We start from the raw sequence: 18,007 nt of genomic DNA on the forward strand, positions 1-18,007 counted from the left end.
AACTCCCCCCATATATACATCGATCTAATGAGATATAACATCAAATATGCTTTTGAAAAGTTTCATAACACGCCAGCTCAGATGAGTTCAAACAGCTCCAGAGTATCTGAAGCCCTACATTAGTGGTTAATGGGAGAGAATGGCTGTAGGATAAGCAGTAAGTAGCATGGCAGTCTCGAGCTGTGCGTGTAAATTATTCAGTGACATTTTTTGAATGACAACTGGAATTCCACAAGTGAATGAGAATGCATGAATGAAAAACAACTGTACATGTTCAGCTCTGTCATCTAAGCGTGCACATGCATACACTCTCAGTACATTCTGTATCTTGTCATTCCAACCTTCAACCAAGATTTTCTTTGAAAACAGACATTTTCAAACCTAGCTTTCAGGAAGTGAGGTCAAGATTCTCCAGAATGAGGACGCTTCCTGTGAATGGTGAGCAACAACCCAATGCCTTCTTTATAAAGTCCATGAATAGCCATGAGAGTATACAATAGATCCTCTTTTTACAGCAGACAAATATAATTGTTCCTCATTTGGGTTGTGTGAAGGCTTGGGCAGAGGTGTTTTGTTAAATTTAGCTTGTTTACTCCTCTGATAGCTATGCCTAGATTGCATTTCAACACAATCAATACTGTCATATTGGATCAGAGCAACAGGACAATAAGACCCAATAAAGCTGTGAGGGGGCGTATAGGGGGTATTGTGTATCAGAGTAGCGGGAAGAGGATGGAAGCTAGGATAGAAAATGGGGTTGGTAAAAACAGGCACTCAAACACACACATACAACACGCACACACACATTCTTACAGTATATATACAAACACATAATGCACACAGACCCCACACTCAGAAATCCCCGCACACCTCTAGAGAGGGAAAGAGAGCTCTCCTGAAGGCTAAATAAGAAAGGTTTATATCTTGGCTGCCAGTAAAACCAAATCCTTAGCAGACTATTTGCCTCCACGAAGGAGAGGGAACATATTTGTATGTACACATGTTTCACATAGCAAATGAGGTTCCGTTCACCACAGAAGATAGACCCTTAGACACAGGAAACAGTATTTGCAGAATAAGAAGAATTTCCTCCTGTAGAATCAAGGCTAATCTAAAACATATTGCCTCAGACACAGGCTCAGATATAGGACGTAGAGAGAGAGAGAGAGGGGGAGAGGAAGGAACTGTACATAAATCTGCGTTTCCTGTTGATGAAAACGTTGTCAGCAGTTGCTCTTGTTTGAAGCCTAATGATTAGGAACCTGCTGAGTTTTACAATGTCAGACTTTTTAATGCTGCTCGAACAGATTTTCTTTAAAAACAATAGGCTGGTATTCGACTGCTTGAGTGGTCCAAAGCAATAGTAAGGAACATTCAGCACTACATAGTAGCATAGTAGCAATAACCTGTTGCTGTATGGACACATGTACACTTATGCCTCCTGGATCGAGCAACCTCAAAAGGTGTATATATATGTGAAGTATTTACAGAATAGTTAAACATCCTACACTGAGTGTACAAAACATTATGAACACCTGCTCTTTCCATGACATAGACTGACCAGGTGGACTGACCAGGTGGATAAAAGCGTCTGCTAAATGGCATATTATTATTATTATTATATTATTATATTATATTATTAATCCAGGTGAATGCTATGATCCCTTATTGATGTCACTTGTTAAATCCACTTCAATTAGTGTAGATTAAGGGGAGGAGACAGGTTAGACAACTGAGACATGGATTGTGTATGTGTGCCGTTCAGAGAGTGAATGGGCAAGACAAAATATTAAAATGCCTATGAACAGGGTATGGTAGTAGGTGGCAGGCACACCGGTTTGTGTCAAGAACTGCAATGCAGCTGGATTTTTTACGCTCAACAGTTTCCACTGTGTATCAAGAATGGTCCACCACCCAAAGGACATCCAGCCAACTTGACACAACTGTGGGAAGCATTGGCATCAACATCGGCCAGCATCCCTGTGTAACGTTTTCGACACCTTGTAGAGTCCATGCCCCGATGAATTGAGGCTGTTCTGAGGGCAAAAAGGGGGGGGGGGGGGGGGGGGTGCAACTCAATATTAGTAAGGTGTTCTTAATGTTCTGTACACTCAGTGTATTTGGTTACCGATTTAACCTAGTAGGAGCTGTCTGCTATCCAAAGTCATCCGTGATTCATTGATTGACAGAGTATGTTAATCCAACCATTACCACTAGAGGTTTCTATTGCTATCATCTACATTGACACTTTAAGGCAGATGTGCATCCAACATGTACATGTCTTGGAATAGAAAATACCCATAACCATTGGTAGGACTACAGGCTCATTCATTTTTCATACCTCTAATGTTAGGGTTAGGATTAGGGGGTATAAGGTCATCGGATCCTAGATCTGGGGTTGGGGTCAACTTCTACCCTAAGCGTGTCTTTTCTGTTTAGGTCAAATCTACATTATAAACAATATGTTGAATGGAATCGAATGTGTTTCATCTGTGCCATGCAAACACCTCACCCATGCAGTGAGAATAAAATGGAAATCTAATGTAAAACCTGATGACCGTGAATTCACTTCAATGTCATTTCCCGAGAACCAACCGCGGTTCAATTCCCCCTCTCGGAGTGCTGAACTGGGATAAATTCTGGCTCACCGCATCCAGGGGCTAATCTCCACTCAGAACACACTACGGTGTTCCGAAATTCCACTGACCTCTCATTTCCGTGCTCCGTATTCACGCTTCTGATCAGAGCACAGGCGGAACGCCGCTGCTTCTACACGTCAGTCACACGGAGCGGTGAGAAAAGCTTATATTAACAAGAGGACTTCAGGCTCTGGGAGTTTTGCATATAAATAATGTGTCTGGTGCCAAGATTAAATCAAATGTTGTATGCATGCGTGCGTGTGTCTGTCAGCTGGATTTGATTTCAAGGACAACATCTCTGTAGCTACAGTATATGCTGTCTACTGGAGACTAACATAAGTGCGTTTTCAATTTTTCATTCTCTTGACATTTTAAACATTTGAAATCACATTTTCGGAAATAATATACGTGCAAAGGACTCCAAGTACCTTTCTCTGTGTGTACGGTGAGATGGCTTCTTTCCACACCGGTTAGCACAGCACTCAGTTGATCCTTTCCCTATGGGGTCATGGTGTTAATATCAAATAATTCTTGCCTCTTTGTTTTCAAAGCCATTTTCTGAGGTAAATGAAGGGTAGCAGCATGGCCATGTTCTTGAATGTGTGCATTACACTGATATAAAACGTGGGGTTATAGCTTGCTAGCTAAGGCTGTCTGGCATTTACAGTGGCAGTTTATTAACAGAAGCTCGTGACACATTGCTCTTCATCTCTTGGTCCCATCTTCATGTGGTTCAGTATGGCCCCCTATCATTTGGTCATTTATCTATGGGCGCTTTCACATATAAAACATTTGTGAAACGCAAACGAACCCTGGCTGAAATGAATCCTGGACCTGCATGACTAGAGGGTCCAAGATCCAGGACCAGAGTACCAGATATTGTGACACGGCAGCGCAAGTTTTTTTTTATTTCAACTTTATTTAACCAGGTAAGCCAGTTGAGAACAAGTTCTCATTTACAACTGCAACCTGGCCAAGATAAAGCAAAGCAGTGTGATAAAAACAACAACAACACAGAGTTACATATGGGATAAACACAACGTACAGTCAATAACACAATTGTGCGCAAATGTAGTAAGTTATGGAGGTAAGGCAATAAATAGGCCATAGTGCAAAATAATTACAATTTAGTATTAACACTGGAGTGATAGATGTGCAGAAGATGATGTGCAAATGAGCAAAATAAATAACAATGTAAATAACAATATGGGGATGAGGTAGTTGGGTGGGCTAATTACAGATGGGCTGTGTACAGGTGCAGTGATCGGTAAGCTGCTCTGACAACTGATGCTTAAAGTTAGTGAGGGAGATAAGTCTCCAGCTTCAGAGGTCTTTGCAGTTCGTTCCAGTCATTTGCAGCAGAGAACTGAAAGGAATGGCGGCCAAAGGAGGTGTAGGCTTTGGGGGTGACCAGTGAGATATACCTGCTGGAACGCATACTACGGGTGGGTGTTGCTATGGTGACCAATGAGCTAAGATAAGGCGGGGATTTGCCTAGAAGTGATTTATGGATGACCTGGAGCCAGTGGGTTTGGCGACGAATATGTAGTGAGGGCCAGCCAACGAGAGCATACAGGTCACAATGGTGGGTAGTATATGGGGCTTTGGTGACAAAACGGATGGCACTGTGATAGACTACATCCAATTTGCTGAGTAGAGTGTTGGAAGCTATTTTGTAAATGACATCGCCGAAGTCAAGGATCGGTAGGATAGTCAGTTTTACGAGGGCATGTTTAGCAGCATGAGTGAAGGAGGCTTTGTTTGCGAAATAGGAAGCCGATTCTAGATTTAATCCTGGATTGGAGATGCTTAATGTGTGCCTGGAAGGAGAGTTTATGGTCTAACCAGACACCTAGGTATTTGTAGTTGTCCACATATTCTTAGTCAGACCCGCCGAGAGTAGTGATTCTAGTCGGGAGGACGGGTGCAAGCAGCGTTCGATTGAAGAGCATGCATTTAGTTTTACTAGCGTTTAAGAGCAGTTGGAGGCTACGGAAGGAGTGTTGTATGGCATTGAAGCTCATTTGGAGGTTTGTTAACACAGTGTCCAATGAAGGGCCAGATGTATACAAAATGGTGTCGTCAGCGTAGAGGTGGATCTGAGAGTCACCAGCAGCAAGAGCGACATCATTGATATACACAGAGAATAGAGTCGGCCCGAGAATTGAACCCTGTGGCACCCCCATAGAGACTGCCAGAGGTCCAGACAACAGGCCCTCCGATTTGAGAAGTAGTTGGTGAACCAGGCGAGGCAGTCATTTGAGAAACCAAGGCTATTTAGTCTGCCAATAAGAATGCGGTGATTGACAGAGTCCAAAGCCTTGGCCAGGTCGATGAAGACGGCTGCACAGTACTGTCTTTTATCGATCGCGGTTATAATATCGTTTAGGACATTGAGCGTGGCTGAGGTGCACCCATGACCAGCTCGGAAACCAGATTGCATAGCGGAGAAGGTACAGTGGGATTCGAAATGGTCGGTGATCTGTTTGTTAACTTGGCTTTCAAATACTTTCGAAAGGCAGGGCAGGATGGATATAGGTCTGTAACAGTTTGGATCTAGAGTGTCACCCCCTTTGAAGAGGGGGAAGACCGCGGCAGCTTTCCAATCTCTGGGGATCTCAGACGATACGAAAGAGAGGTTGAACAGGCTGGTAATCGGGGTTGCGACAATTTCGGCTGCTAATTTTTTGAAAGAAAGGGTCCAGATTGTCTAGCCCAGCTGATTTGTAGGGGTCCAGATTTCGCATAACTGTAAACAAGCTAGCTCGCTAACGTCATGTAGAATGTGCATCTTGCTAATCACACCCTGAAACTGTTATTTCCAGGTCTTGTGAAAGCAAAACGTATTCGGTCGAGTTCTCTCAAAATGCTCCAGGAAACCGAACCAAGGTACTCAATTTCATATGTGAAAACACCCTAAAAGTAACTGCCAATGCTATATGGTGGCTGTTTTAGAGATAAATTGAGCTATGGACATGATTGGAAACAAATTATCAAGAACATTTGTAATTTTCCTAATGTCCTCCAAATTTCCGCATCAATTCGCATAGTTTTCTAAACGATTTGATTAGTTGAAAGTGTTTGGTTAGAGCCTGTTGCTGAGACCAAAACACTTTTTAGAACAAGAAAGCATGAACCCAGACACACAGAGGCCACATTTACATTACAAAGGCCTTATACTGAAGTAATTGGAATAAACAGGCTAGTTAGTATATACAGTCGTGGTCAAAAGTTTTGAGAATGACACAAATACAAATTTTCACAAAGTCTGCTGCCTCAGTTTTTATGATGGAAATTTGCATATACTCCAGAATGTCATGAAGAGTGATCAGATGAATTGCAATTAATTGCAAAGTTCCTCTTTGCCATGAAAATGAACTTTATCCCCAAAAAACATTTCCACTGCATTTCAGCCCTGCCACAAAAGGACCAGCTGCCATCATGTCAGTGATTCTCTCGTTAACACAGGTGAGAGTGTTGATGAGGACAAGGCTGGAGATCACTCTGTCATGCTGATTGAGTTAGAATAACAGACGCTTTAAAAGGAGTGTGGTGCTTGAAATCATTGTTCTTCCTCTGTTAACCATGGTTACCTGCAAGGAACCATGTGCCGTCATCATTGCTTTGAACAAAAAGGGCTTCACAGGCAAGGATATTGCTGCTAGTAATATTGCACCTAAATCAACCATTTATCGGATCATCAAGAACTTCAAGTAGAGAGGTTCAGTTGTTGTGAAGAAGGCGTCAGGGCGCCCAAGAAAGTCCAGCAAGTGCCAGGACCGTCTCCTAAAGTTGATTCAGCTGCGGGATCGGGGCACCACCAGTGCAGAGCTTGCTCAGGAATGGCAGCAGGCAGGTGTGAGTGCATCTGCACGTACAATGAGGCGAAGACTTTTGGAGGATGGCCTGGTGTCAAGAAGGGCAGGAAAGAAGCCGCTTCTCTCCAGGAAAAACATCAGGGACAAACTGATATTCTGCAAAAGGTACAGGGATTGGACTGCTGAGGACTGGGGTAAAGTCATTTTCTCTGATGAATCCCCTTTCCGATTGTTTGGGGCATCCAGAAAACACCTTGTCCGGAGAAGACAAGGTGAGCGCTACCATCAGTCCTGTGTCATGCCAACAGTAAAGCATCCTGAGACCATTCATGTGTGGGGTTGCTTCTCAGCCAAGGGAGTGGGCTCACTCACAATTTTGCCTAAGAACACAGCCATGAATAAAGAATGGTACCAACACATCCTCCGAGAGCAACTTCTCCCAACCGTCCAAGAACAGTTTGGCGATGACCAATGCCTTTTCCAGCATGATGGAACACCTTGCCATAAGGCAACAGGGATAACTAAGTGGCTTGGGGAACAAAACATAGACATTTTGGGTCCATGGCTTGGAAACTCCCCAGACCTTAATCCCATTGAGAACTTGTGGTCGATCCTCAAGAGGTGGGTGGACAAACAAAACCCCACAAATTCTGACAAACTCCAAGCATTGATTATGCAAGAATGGGCTGCCATCAGTCAGGATGTGGCCCAGAAATTAATTGACAGCATGCCAGGGCGGATTGCAGAGGTCTTGAAAAAGAAGGGTCAACACTGCAAATATTGACTCTTTGCATAAGCTTAATGTAATTGTCAATAAAAGCCTTTGACACTTATGGAATGCTTGTAATTATACTTCAGTGTACCATAGTAACATCTGACAAAACTATCTCATAACACTGACGCAGCAAACTTTGTGAAGACCAATACTTGTGTCATTCTCAAAACTTTTGACCACGACTGTACAGCCATGAGTGTGTATAGTGCACTTCTGTAATCATATTAAATGTTGTGAATTTTCTAGGAAACAGCACTAACAGTGGCAGGAACTGTGAAACTCCCTGTAGCCTAGTCACATGCCTGGTACAATATAATTACATACAGTAAGTTATCCCCCAACAGTTACCCTGGAAAACTGCTTAGGTAATGTAAGGATTTTCAGACAGTCCCAAACACTACAGGGACACAACTACACAGACTCAATATACTCCTATGAGACATAAACAGACACAGCTTTAAAACAGAGCGAGGCAGAGAACTGAGAAAGAGCGAGCGAGAGACAGACAGACAGAGACAGTGAGAGAGAGAGAGAGCGAGAGAGAGAGAGAGAGAGAGAGAGAGAGAGAGAGAGAGAGAGAGAGAGAGAGAGAGAGAGAGAGAGAGAGAGATGCACGCATACAGCCTCAGACACCCAGATGGTGTATCTTAGTACCCATTCTCTCCCCGTCAGAGTGACTATCTAATGGAGACTAATAAACTGTCACAGCCGACACAGAGCACGCTACATCTCCCAGCTTCTCCCGGCTCCAGAGGACTGCATCTCCCACCAGCCCACCACCATTCACACCGTTTGAACTGTAACTTCTTATGGAGGGAAATAAAGTGAAGGCTATATTTAGCCCCAGCCTCCATGGGTCTCTGCCGCTCGCCCCCATATACCCACCTCTGAGCCATGAGCAGAGCAGGTCTCAGGATATCAGGAAGCAACACCCACTTTGCATCTCATAAACACCTCAGATTGCAACAAGAAAGGCCTCCCGTGGGCTGGGGGTGTGTGATGAGGTGGGAGAAGGAGATGTCTATTATGGTGGAGGAATGTATTTCCATCTAACTATGTGACAGGTGGAGGTGGAGGGTAATATGTTCTGTGGTTGGAGTGCCTGTTGTGTTCGTCAGTTTTATGTCTGGTACTGAACATGAACAATATGATGGACAATACGATGGTTAAGGATACCTTTGGTTAAGGATGGTTAAGGATATCTTTGGTGTGTAAAAAGGGAGTTGGAGAACATTATAATGTGGTGTTCTTACTGTAACAGTGCCTAGTCAATTTTTCAAATGGCTTAGAAATAACCACTGAATTCCCTCTTAAAAGTTACATGTCTTACCGTCTTTCCCTACGAGAAAGTCGACGTAGTGGTAGGTGTAGGCCACGCCCACCTTGGTCTCCACCTGTGGTCTCTTCAGGGTGGAGTAGATCTTCCCCGGACTGCTCTCCTCTGATGGCTTCAGCTTCCTCAGTCCACAGCCCATCTCTCCAGTGTGTGTGTGGACCCTACATAGGAAATAGATGGGGCTACTGTAAGTATGGATGTGTGTGTGTGTAATAATAAAAAAAGAAATGTTTTTTATTGCATAACTCCCCCTGAGACACCCTCGAAAAGTGGGGTCACGGCCAGGGTCTGCGATTATCAATGGCGACCCTGGAGCAATTAGGGTTAAGTGCCTTGCTCACCTTGTTGGCTCTGGGAATCAAACTACCAACTAGCCCAATGCTCTAACCACTAGGCTACCTGCCACCTGTGTGTGTGTGTGTGTGTGTGTGTGTGTGTGTGTGTGTGTGTGTGTGTGTGTGTGTGTGTGTGTGTGTGTGTGTGTGTGTGTGTGTGTGTGTGTGTGTGTGTGTGTGTGTGTGTGTGCGCGCGTGTGTGTGTGTGCGCGTGCGCGTGTGTGCGTGCGCGTGTGTGTGTGTGTGTGTTTATATATATATACAGTACCAGTCAAAAGTTTGGACACAAATACTCATTCCAGGGTTTTTCTTTATTTTTACTATTTTCTACATTGTAGAATAATAGTGAAGACATCAAAACAATGAAATAACACATTTGGAATCATGTAGTAACCAACCGTGAAGCACGGAGTAGGAGGTGTGATGGTGTGGGGGTGCTTTGCTGTTGACACTGTCATTGATTTATTTAGAATTCAAGGCACACTTAACCAGCATGGCTACCACAGCATTCTGCAGCGATATGTCATCCCATCTGGTTTGTGCGTAGTGGGACTATAATTTGTTTTTCAAAAGGAGAATGACCCAACACACCTCCAGGCTGTGTAAGGGCTATTTGACCAAGGAGAGTGATGGAGTGCTGCATCAGATGACCTGGCCTCCACAATCCCCCGACCTCAATCAAATTGAGATGGTTTGGGATGAGTTGGACAGCAGAGTAAAGGAAAAGCAGCCAACAAGTGCTCAGCATATGTGGGAACTTCTTCAAGACTGTTGGAAAAGCATTCCTCATGAAGCTAGTTGAGAGAATGCCAAGAGTGTGCAAAGCTGTCATCAAGGCAAAGGATGGCTATTTGAAAATATGTTTTGATTTGTTTAACACTTTTTTGGTTACTACATGATTTCATATGTGTTATTTCATAGTTTTGATGTCTTCACTATTATTCTACAATGTAAAAAATAGTACAAATAAAGAAAAACCCTTGAATGAGTAGGTGTGTCCAAACTATATATATAACTGGACACCAGTCCCCAAAACATAAGACATGTCCAATTGAGGGAGCAATGGCTTCATCCCTCTATCACACACACACAAACACACATACACACACACACACACACACACACACAGTCCCCCAGGGAGTTTCAGAGGGAAAACCAATAAAGAAAAAACATGCTGGATAAGCGACTCCAAATAAATAAATAAAAGTGCATAAATGAGCTTGATTTTTCATGGGTTCCGGAGCCCTCGTTCCCTGGGGGACAAATTAACAGAGACAACCGTGAAAGAGTATGGAATAGGGCCCCTAAAGAGCCTATGCACCGGGCGTCACCCAAATGGCTTGTGACAGCGGTGCTGCATCTCCATTGGCTCAGGCTGGCGCAGGTAATATCCCATTGTGCTCTGCTGATTAAACCCGGGAGGGTGGGATGGGAGGTCCAGGGGGCGCTGGCCCCCCAGCTGATGAGGAACGCTCTTTATTATGTTCCCCTCTAATTATATGGCGTTCCAGGCTCCGCCAGCGGACTAATCCAAGAGACCTCGGCGGAGACAGGAGGATGGGAGGGGGGGGAAGAGACGGAAGGATGGGGGGTTGATGGGAGCGAACCGGTGCTCTGTTAATGAGGTGAGCAGGAAGAATGAAAAGGTGAGAATCAATCAAGGGAAAAATAGGAAATGGGTGGCTGGTTGGAGATTGTTCTTCAGAGAGGCGAGTTAGGTAATGCATGGCAAGTGGAGTCTGGAGAGATAGGCCACTGTAATTAGACCCTGTTGAATAGAAGAGAGGAGAAGGTGGAGATGGTAGAGATTCAAAAGTGTTGTCATGAGAGCTACTGTCTTCTACAACACCTACATGGACATCTGTGTTTGGTATTATGAAATGAAATGTGCGCATGTGCATATAATCTATAAGCTTTATGTCTCTTTTTGATAAAGTTAATGCGTGTGCACATAATTTAACATTTATAACAATACAAGCAGTGGCATACCACAGTTTTATAGCTCATCTCATGCCATTCTACACATTTTGCCATGAGGCTGAGAGAATTTAGCAGTTTTACAGCTAATTTCCTGTAATTCTAAACAATTTTGCCCAAACAATTTTGGAGGCTGCAGGGGCGTGTAGTTTGAAAGTGAATACAAAGAATGCTGGCAGGATCTGATGTTTTGTATTTTTGTAAATATGTTTCAAAGAGGTTTTTAAATGGGTTTTAAAATGTTTGAAATAGAGCTTGGTGAGTCATCTCTGGGAATTGTGTCATTTCTCCTCTGTGTCTTTAAACTGGGGCTGATGCCTCAGTTCCCAAATCAAGAGCACACATTTCAAAGTCAAAATAAACAAAAAAAACAGAGCTACATCCATTTCACTGAAAGCGTTCAATTTCTCCTAAACAGCCACCCAGGACTGAACTCTAAAGCAACTTGGCTCAATGACATCAAAATGGTTCTGTCATCAAAGAAAACAGGTGAATACTACAGTACAATATCCATAGTTTTTAATATTCCCTCTTTTGCCTCAGATGTGCTCTGCTCTGTCTAAGTTCCAGTGAACTCCAGAGAGAGGCTCCGTGATGTAGCGTACAGGAGAGGCAGAAGAAGTCTGAACAAAGGAGAAGAGAGAAAAACAAAGGGCTGAAAAAGTTTTTTAAATGGAGGGTCTCCTGGAGACCGACGGGGGGGAGCTAGGCGAGACCGGGGTAATTTTTAGAGTTGAAAGAGGAAGTGTGAGATGTTTATGATTTTCAGAGTTACTGTTTTCCCTCTCAAACTTCTCCTCAGAACCGAGGTGCATGTTCTGAGCATGCTCTGTCTGAGCTCTGCCTCTATGGGCCCACTGTGGTTCATCTCCTCTGCTTTTCAGACAGACAGCGAGGGAGTTTGGGTTACACCATCAGTGTAAACAATGGCTCAATATTGTCCGAAAAATAGAAGGGCATTGGTTCTTTGCTGAATTAGTAACGATCGATTCACTGTTTCTTTGCTTCTTTTGTTTGGAGTTAATGGCATTTGAGGTTTTGTTTTACTCGATAAGACTTTGTAAAGCAAGATGTTATAGAAGTTCAAAGGGTTTGTTGTTACTGGATGTACTTATATAGGATGGATATACACTGAACAAAATATAAACGCAACATGCAACAACTTCAAAGATTTTACAGTTCATATAAGGAAATCAGTCAATTGAAATAAATTCATTAGCCCTGATCTATGGACTTCACATGACTGGGAATACAGATATCTGTTGGTCACAGATACCTTAATAAAAAAGGTAGGGGCGTGGATCAGAAAACCAGTCAGTATCTGGTGTGACCACCATTTGCCTCATGCATTTGCCTCATCCTTTGCATAGCGTTGATCAGGCTGTTGAGTGTGGCCTGTGGAATGTTGTCCCACTCCTCTTCAATGGCGGATATTGGCGGGAACTGTAACACGCTGTTGTAAACTTCGATCCAGAGCATCCCAACCATGCTCAATGGGTGACATGTCTGGTGAGTATGCAGGCCATGGAAGAACTGGGACATTTTCAGCTTCCAGGAATTGTGTACAGATCCTTGCGACATGGGGCCATGCATTATCATGCTGAAACTTGAGGTGATGGTGGCGGATGAATGGCATGACAATGGGCCTCAGGATTTCGTCACAGTGTCTCTGTGCATTCAAATTGCCATCGATAAAATGCAATTGTGTTCGTTGTACGTAGCTTATGCCTGCCCATACCATAACCCCACCTCCATCATGGGGCACTCTGATACACGCTGTCTGCCATCTGCCCGGTACAGTTGAAACCGAGATTAATCCGTGAAGAGCACACTTCTCCAGCGTGCCAGTGGTCTCAGACCATGCCGCAGGTGAAGAAGCCGGATGTGGAGGTCCTGGGCTGGCGTGGTTACACGTGGTCTGCGGTTGTGAGGCCGGTTGGACATACTGCCAAATTCTATAAAACGACATTGGAGGCGGCTTATGGTAGAGAAATGAACATTCAATTATCTGGCAACAGCTCTGGTGGACATTACTGCAGTCAGCATGCCAATTGCACACTCCCTCAAAACGTGAGACATCTGTGGCATTGTGTTGTGTGACAGAACTGCACATTTTAGAGTGGCCTTTTATTCTCCCCAGCATATGGTGCACCTGTGTAATAATCATGCTGTTTAATCAGCTTCTTGATATGCCACACCTGTCAGGTGGAATGATTATCTTGGCAAAGGATAAACACTCACTAACAGGGAAATAAGCTTTTTGTGCGTATGGAATATTTCAGGGATCTTTTATTTCAGCTCATGAAACATGGGACCAACACTTTACATGTTGCATTTATACTTTTGTTAAGTGTAGAAAGTCACGTTTGTTAGCCATGAACCTGTTTGGTTCCTAAACTGAAACTGACCTATTTTGTATCTTCTACCCAACAACAGCCTCACAAGACAACTTTTCACGTACACATGGATGTTGTATTGTAAATATGTGATAGTGGAGAAGTGGCCTGAGGGAACACACTAAATGTATTGGGTAAAGTGTTATGAAATGTAATTTTTTAACTGTACATAACTGTCTTAATGGTGCTGGACCCCAGGAAGAGTAGCTGCTGCCTTGGCTAATGGGGATCCTTAATACATATAAATATAAAATGAAATGGTTAAACATCCTTCATAACCACCAACGTCTCCACAGTTGCTTAGCACAGGAACAGAAAGTTGATTTATGTTATATCTGCATGGGAGTAAACTTAATACATGAGCTAATAATGTACGATGATTCTGTAAAAAAGTATTTGCTTGGATATCGCCAAATATGGGCAACAAAATATCAAGATTCATTATCTTTCCATAATGCTATCTAATCATAAAGTAATTTGTCTTCTTGGAAGTGTCAGATAAAGATACAAATCTTGAGAACAAAGCTCAACTTGGTATGACAAGATCTCTTTGGACAAGAAAGGATTAGAGCAGTGGTCACCAACCGGTCGATCAGATTCCTAGTTGATCACCAAACATTTCTGTAAAAAACCCAACGATAAAGCCTTGTGTTCCTATTTTCTTATTTGTTCCGCGCCGTTGCCAGTAGGTGCACAATGATTCAGCAGCCCTAGTGCCGGGAAGTCTGAAGGTAGAACTCTGCCGACCCGGCAGGCCCAGAGAGCAAATCAAGTGCACTTATAGGCCTACCGCTGGCCAATCAGATAGCTCAGATCACTGTGTCTGCACAGTTTCCTTGAGTCATAGACTGTAAAAAGAAGCCTCGAATGCACAGAAAAGTTGGTACTAAGAGATTTTAAAACGTTTAAAACCATGACTAGACAGAGACAACAAATACAGCAAAGAGCTGTAAGTTCATGTTTAAGTCGTTATTCAGCACTGTCAAAACTTTGTTAAACACTATTGTGTCATAAATGGGGCGTTCTCCCTACTTCCACTCATGCTACAACCAGCCCTCATAGGAATAACATGAATTGGTGTATGAGGCAGAAATAATGCAGTGTGACTTGAGTTAAGCCATAAGCTGGAAGACTGTGTCCCCTTTTCTCAGTGGAGGGAGGGAGAGTGGAGGTCGATGAGTCAGTGAGAGGCAGCCTCACCGCTGCTCCTTCCCTCCCTTCAGATTGACCATCAGATGCAGGCCATAAAAAAAACCTAATTATTATGCTCATTTAGCTGTGCCTCACAAGTAATACAACAAATGATCTACTACCAGTGTGATCATATACCTAATTTTAAATATAATTTCAAAATGGTCTGAGAAGAACAACATTGACAGGGCAATTCAAGCAATATGCAGTGATAATGTATTGGGCCTATAGCCTACTGCACAAACCTCATTGCTACAGAACTGTTTTAATTGGTTAATGTTGCATAGGCTTACATTATTTAAGTCATGTTTTTAAAAAATCTGAGCGGTAGATCTCGGCTTGCATTTTGACTTAGAAAGTGATCTTGACTCAGAAAAGGTTGGTGACCACTGGATTAGAGGAGGAGTTAGCCATCTCCAAACATAAAGGGTGCTGAACTTCCTGATTTGGCCTAGTTTTTCGGCTTGGTCATTATCAAATGTAGTGGCCATGACTGAAGGCAAGCGAGAGTGATTTAATGTGGATGTCTCTTGTGTGTTAGTTTGCACGTGGCAAGCGTTTGTACATTCACTCTGCCAAAACACTACACAGTTATAGTCACTCACCCTTCTACATAACTTGAAATTGTTTAACCAGGTCTTGTGTCTTGAAGTCGCCTAGGCTAGCTAGTGCTATCTAACTTCTTTCACCAGTTAGCTTCAGCCGGCTGGGGTGTGACTGTGGCAAAGTTGACATTGGACAGCCTAGCTCTGGGGCTAGTTAGAGACAGTCAATAATTTACACAATGCAAATGGGACAATATTTTCATGTTGCACATCTTTTAGTTGTCTCATTAAATGCTTTCAAATATTATTTCTACAATTTATAGTTGATTTGAGGTTTTGAGGTCATAGAAATGTGGCGCTATTGACATTTTAAAATATTGTCCCATGTACATTGTGTAATTTACTGATGGTCCCTAACTAGCCCCATAGGGATATCGAATGTCAAACCAAATTGACCATGGGCATTACGATCAGGTCACGTGCAGCTGTGCTCCAAATTGATGATTACTTGGGTGCTACCAGCTGTGGGCATGTGGGCAGGATTGAAATAAATCCAACCCAAGGGAAACTTACGGTACCCTTCATTCCGTGACATACCATTATTTCCTATCATCTCGCAAATCTCCATTTTGGATGAGACTGACTTTACGACCAACATTATCCTATTTACACTTTGTAGTCAATTTTGACAATATAATAAATGTTTGACTCCCATCGATGCCACATAGGCTGTTTTCAAAACAAGAAGTTGCTTTTCAGGGGCAGTCGCTCTTTAAAACGCGCCCATCTCTTACATTGCCTCTGTCTCTACCACTGACTTCTGCCTGTGTCTACCACGGTACCCCCGATTAACCCGGTTCTTTATTGTGACAAGTAAAGCAGTTGTGCACAAGGCGCAGTTTCCTGGCGGCTGTTGTGTTGTCCACTCAGGAGGGAGAGTGCTCTCAGGGGCCCGGAGCAGGGCCATTCCCTGTTTGGACTTCCTCCTTCCTTCCTTGACTCCTCACCTGGGCGGGACAGTGGACAAGGAGGATAGGAGCAATGGGCCCAAGAGAGGAAAAGCAGAGGTGGGCTGGGATTTAGGTTGTGTTGGGGACCAAACTACAACAGAAAAACAATTAGACCTGTGCTAATATTACAAGGACAAGACATAATGATAAACACAAAGAAAGAGCCTTGCTGAAAGATGAGGTGAGATAAGTGCTGGTAAAAATAGAGAGTAGTAAACAAACGTCTGCTTGAGCGTCTCCAGCGCTTCAAGGCTGAGTGTCCTGGCTGGCCCGGTGGTTGGTTCTCTCCGGTTCCAGCCAAGCCATCCCTCTATCGTCTCAAGGCCTGGGCACAGCCGGCTACATACGCTGCACCCAGACACACACATGAACTGTAGGGAGCTATTGCCATGGGAACCAGCCCCTTCAGAACTACTTCCCCTCTCAGGAGAATAATAGACACCAATATCTCTATGTTTCTCTCTCCAAGGGCTAAGCTCTCATCTCTCCCTTCTGCCTTCTCTTTCTCTCACTGCCTGTAAGGTCTTCTCTCTAATTTCCTCCCAGTCTCTGCCTTTCAGTTCTGTATTTAGCATTTGCTTTGTTTGACAGTCATTATCTTGATAACGTATGTATAATCTAATCTATTCACGCTGGGTTTTATACAATACTCTGAACTCAACACATTTCTAAATCCATCATGCATAAACATAGCAAATGGATGAGTCAGATCATGGCCAAAGTGAATGGCATACAGCAAGAATTAAAATAATAATGCGAAAGAAGAAAAGCCGGTTAATAATAGAAATATGAATTATTTTGGTTGTCATATTATATTTTCCAAAATATAGGGATAGAGATTTCAAGGAATGACTCATTGATTTTTATGCGAACTTGCTGGTGGCAGGTATTTTTTTTATTACAGCCAACTGAAACCAAGTTTTGCTTTTCAGATACAGTATCGACAAGTCCTTGTACATTACTTGATCAATACTGCTGCAATTCTTGACCACCCATTACAAGAGTCAATTTTCCTTCGAGAAATACAGTATCAAAGCAGTGTTTTCTTCCTCGCTTCGCCACTTCAAAACAAGTGAATACTGGATACCACCATGATTTCTCTTAATATCCATTCTTAGTACTCTAAGGCTATGCCAGAGGCTTGAATAAATTGGTATTTTCAAAAGCCCATCACTAAAGAAATCTTTGCCACAGATCTTGTACCCAAACATTTCAAAGGACATAGATGTGATGCTTATGCAAGAGTATAATCCATTTAGACTGTTATCGCTGTCAGGAGAAGTGCAAAAAATTACCCGTCATCTTCCAGCAAGTAATCAGGCTAAGCTGTTTACCCAAATGGCCTTCAATACGGAGGGAGGCACTTGTAGGGAGGCAAATAGGGATAAATACAGTATGTGTGGGATTGTGTGTGTAGAATCTTTCAATTTGGAAATATTATTTCAGTAATTCTCAGTTTTGGTTCTGGTTTAAAGTATGTTTTATTGGAAGATAGATTTTTTAAAACTATGTTCAAGTACTATACTGTAAAATGCTATCCCACACAGTCAACTTTTTCCTACTCCCTCTGTGAATGTTTGCGCTGTTCAGTAGAATATAAATCAAGGTTTAAATCAAGCATGACTTGCCAATTCTAGCCAATTCAATCAAAATTTTACTCAGTACCAAAGAAATCACTATACCCTGGTCTGGTAGCAAACATATGGGAACTGGATTAAAAGTTTGAACGTCAACGCAGCTGGACAACTGAAGTCAATGTTTAGAAAATCTGTGAACATGAACAACTTATTGAAAAACACAATAGTGAGTTCATACTATGTCGGCCTCATAGATTATATCAGGCGAGTATTCAATGTGACAACGTAATTATATGAAACTGTTACTGCTCCAGCTCCCTCGCGTCACCTTTTGCCCCATCCATTATTCTCTCTTTCAAATAAGGCCTACAGTATGGAGCAGATACCACAAAGATTTCCCCATTCAGG

At 42.9% G+C, this 18,007-nt stretch overlaps 1 protein-coding gene across 1 annotated transcript in view; it reads right to left on the reverse strand.

Moving 5' to 3' along the window:
* Positions 1-18,007, reverse strand: part of LOC311126948 (raftlin-like) — a 72,229-nt gene that overhangs the window by 52,717 nt on the left and 1,505 nt on the right. The window contains exon 2 of the mRNA XM_084158673.1: positions 8,563-8,729. Within this exon, the coding sequence (XP_084014799.1) occupies positions 8,563-8,707 (145 nt within the window). The 5' untranslated portion in view covers positions 8,708-8,729. The remainder of the gene's footprint in view (positions 1-8,562; positions 8,730-18,007) is intronic.

The sequence above is a fragment of the Coregonus lavaretus genome, assembly GCF_964263955.1.
Source record: "Coregonus lavaretus genome assembly, chromosome: 3".
Lineage (NCBI taxonomy): Eukaryota > Metazoa > Chordata > Actinopteri > Salmoniformes > Salmonidae > Coregonus > Coregonus lavaretus.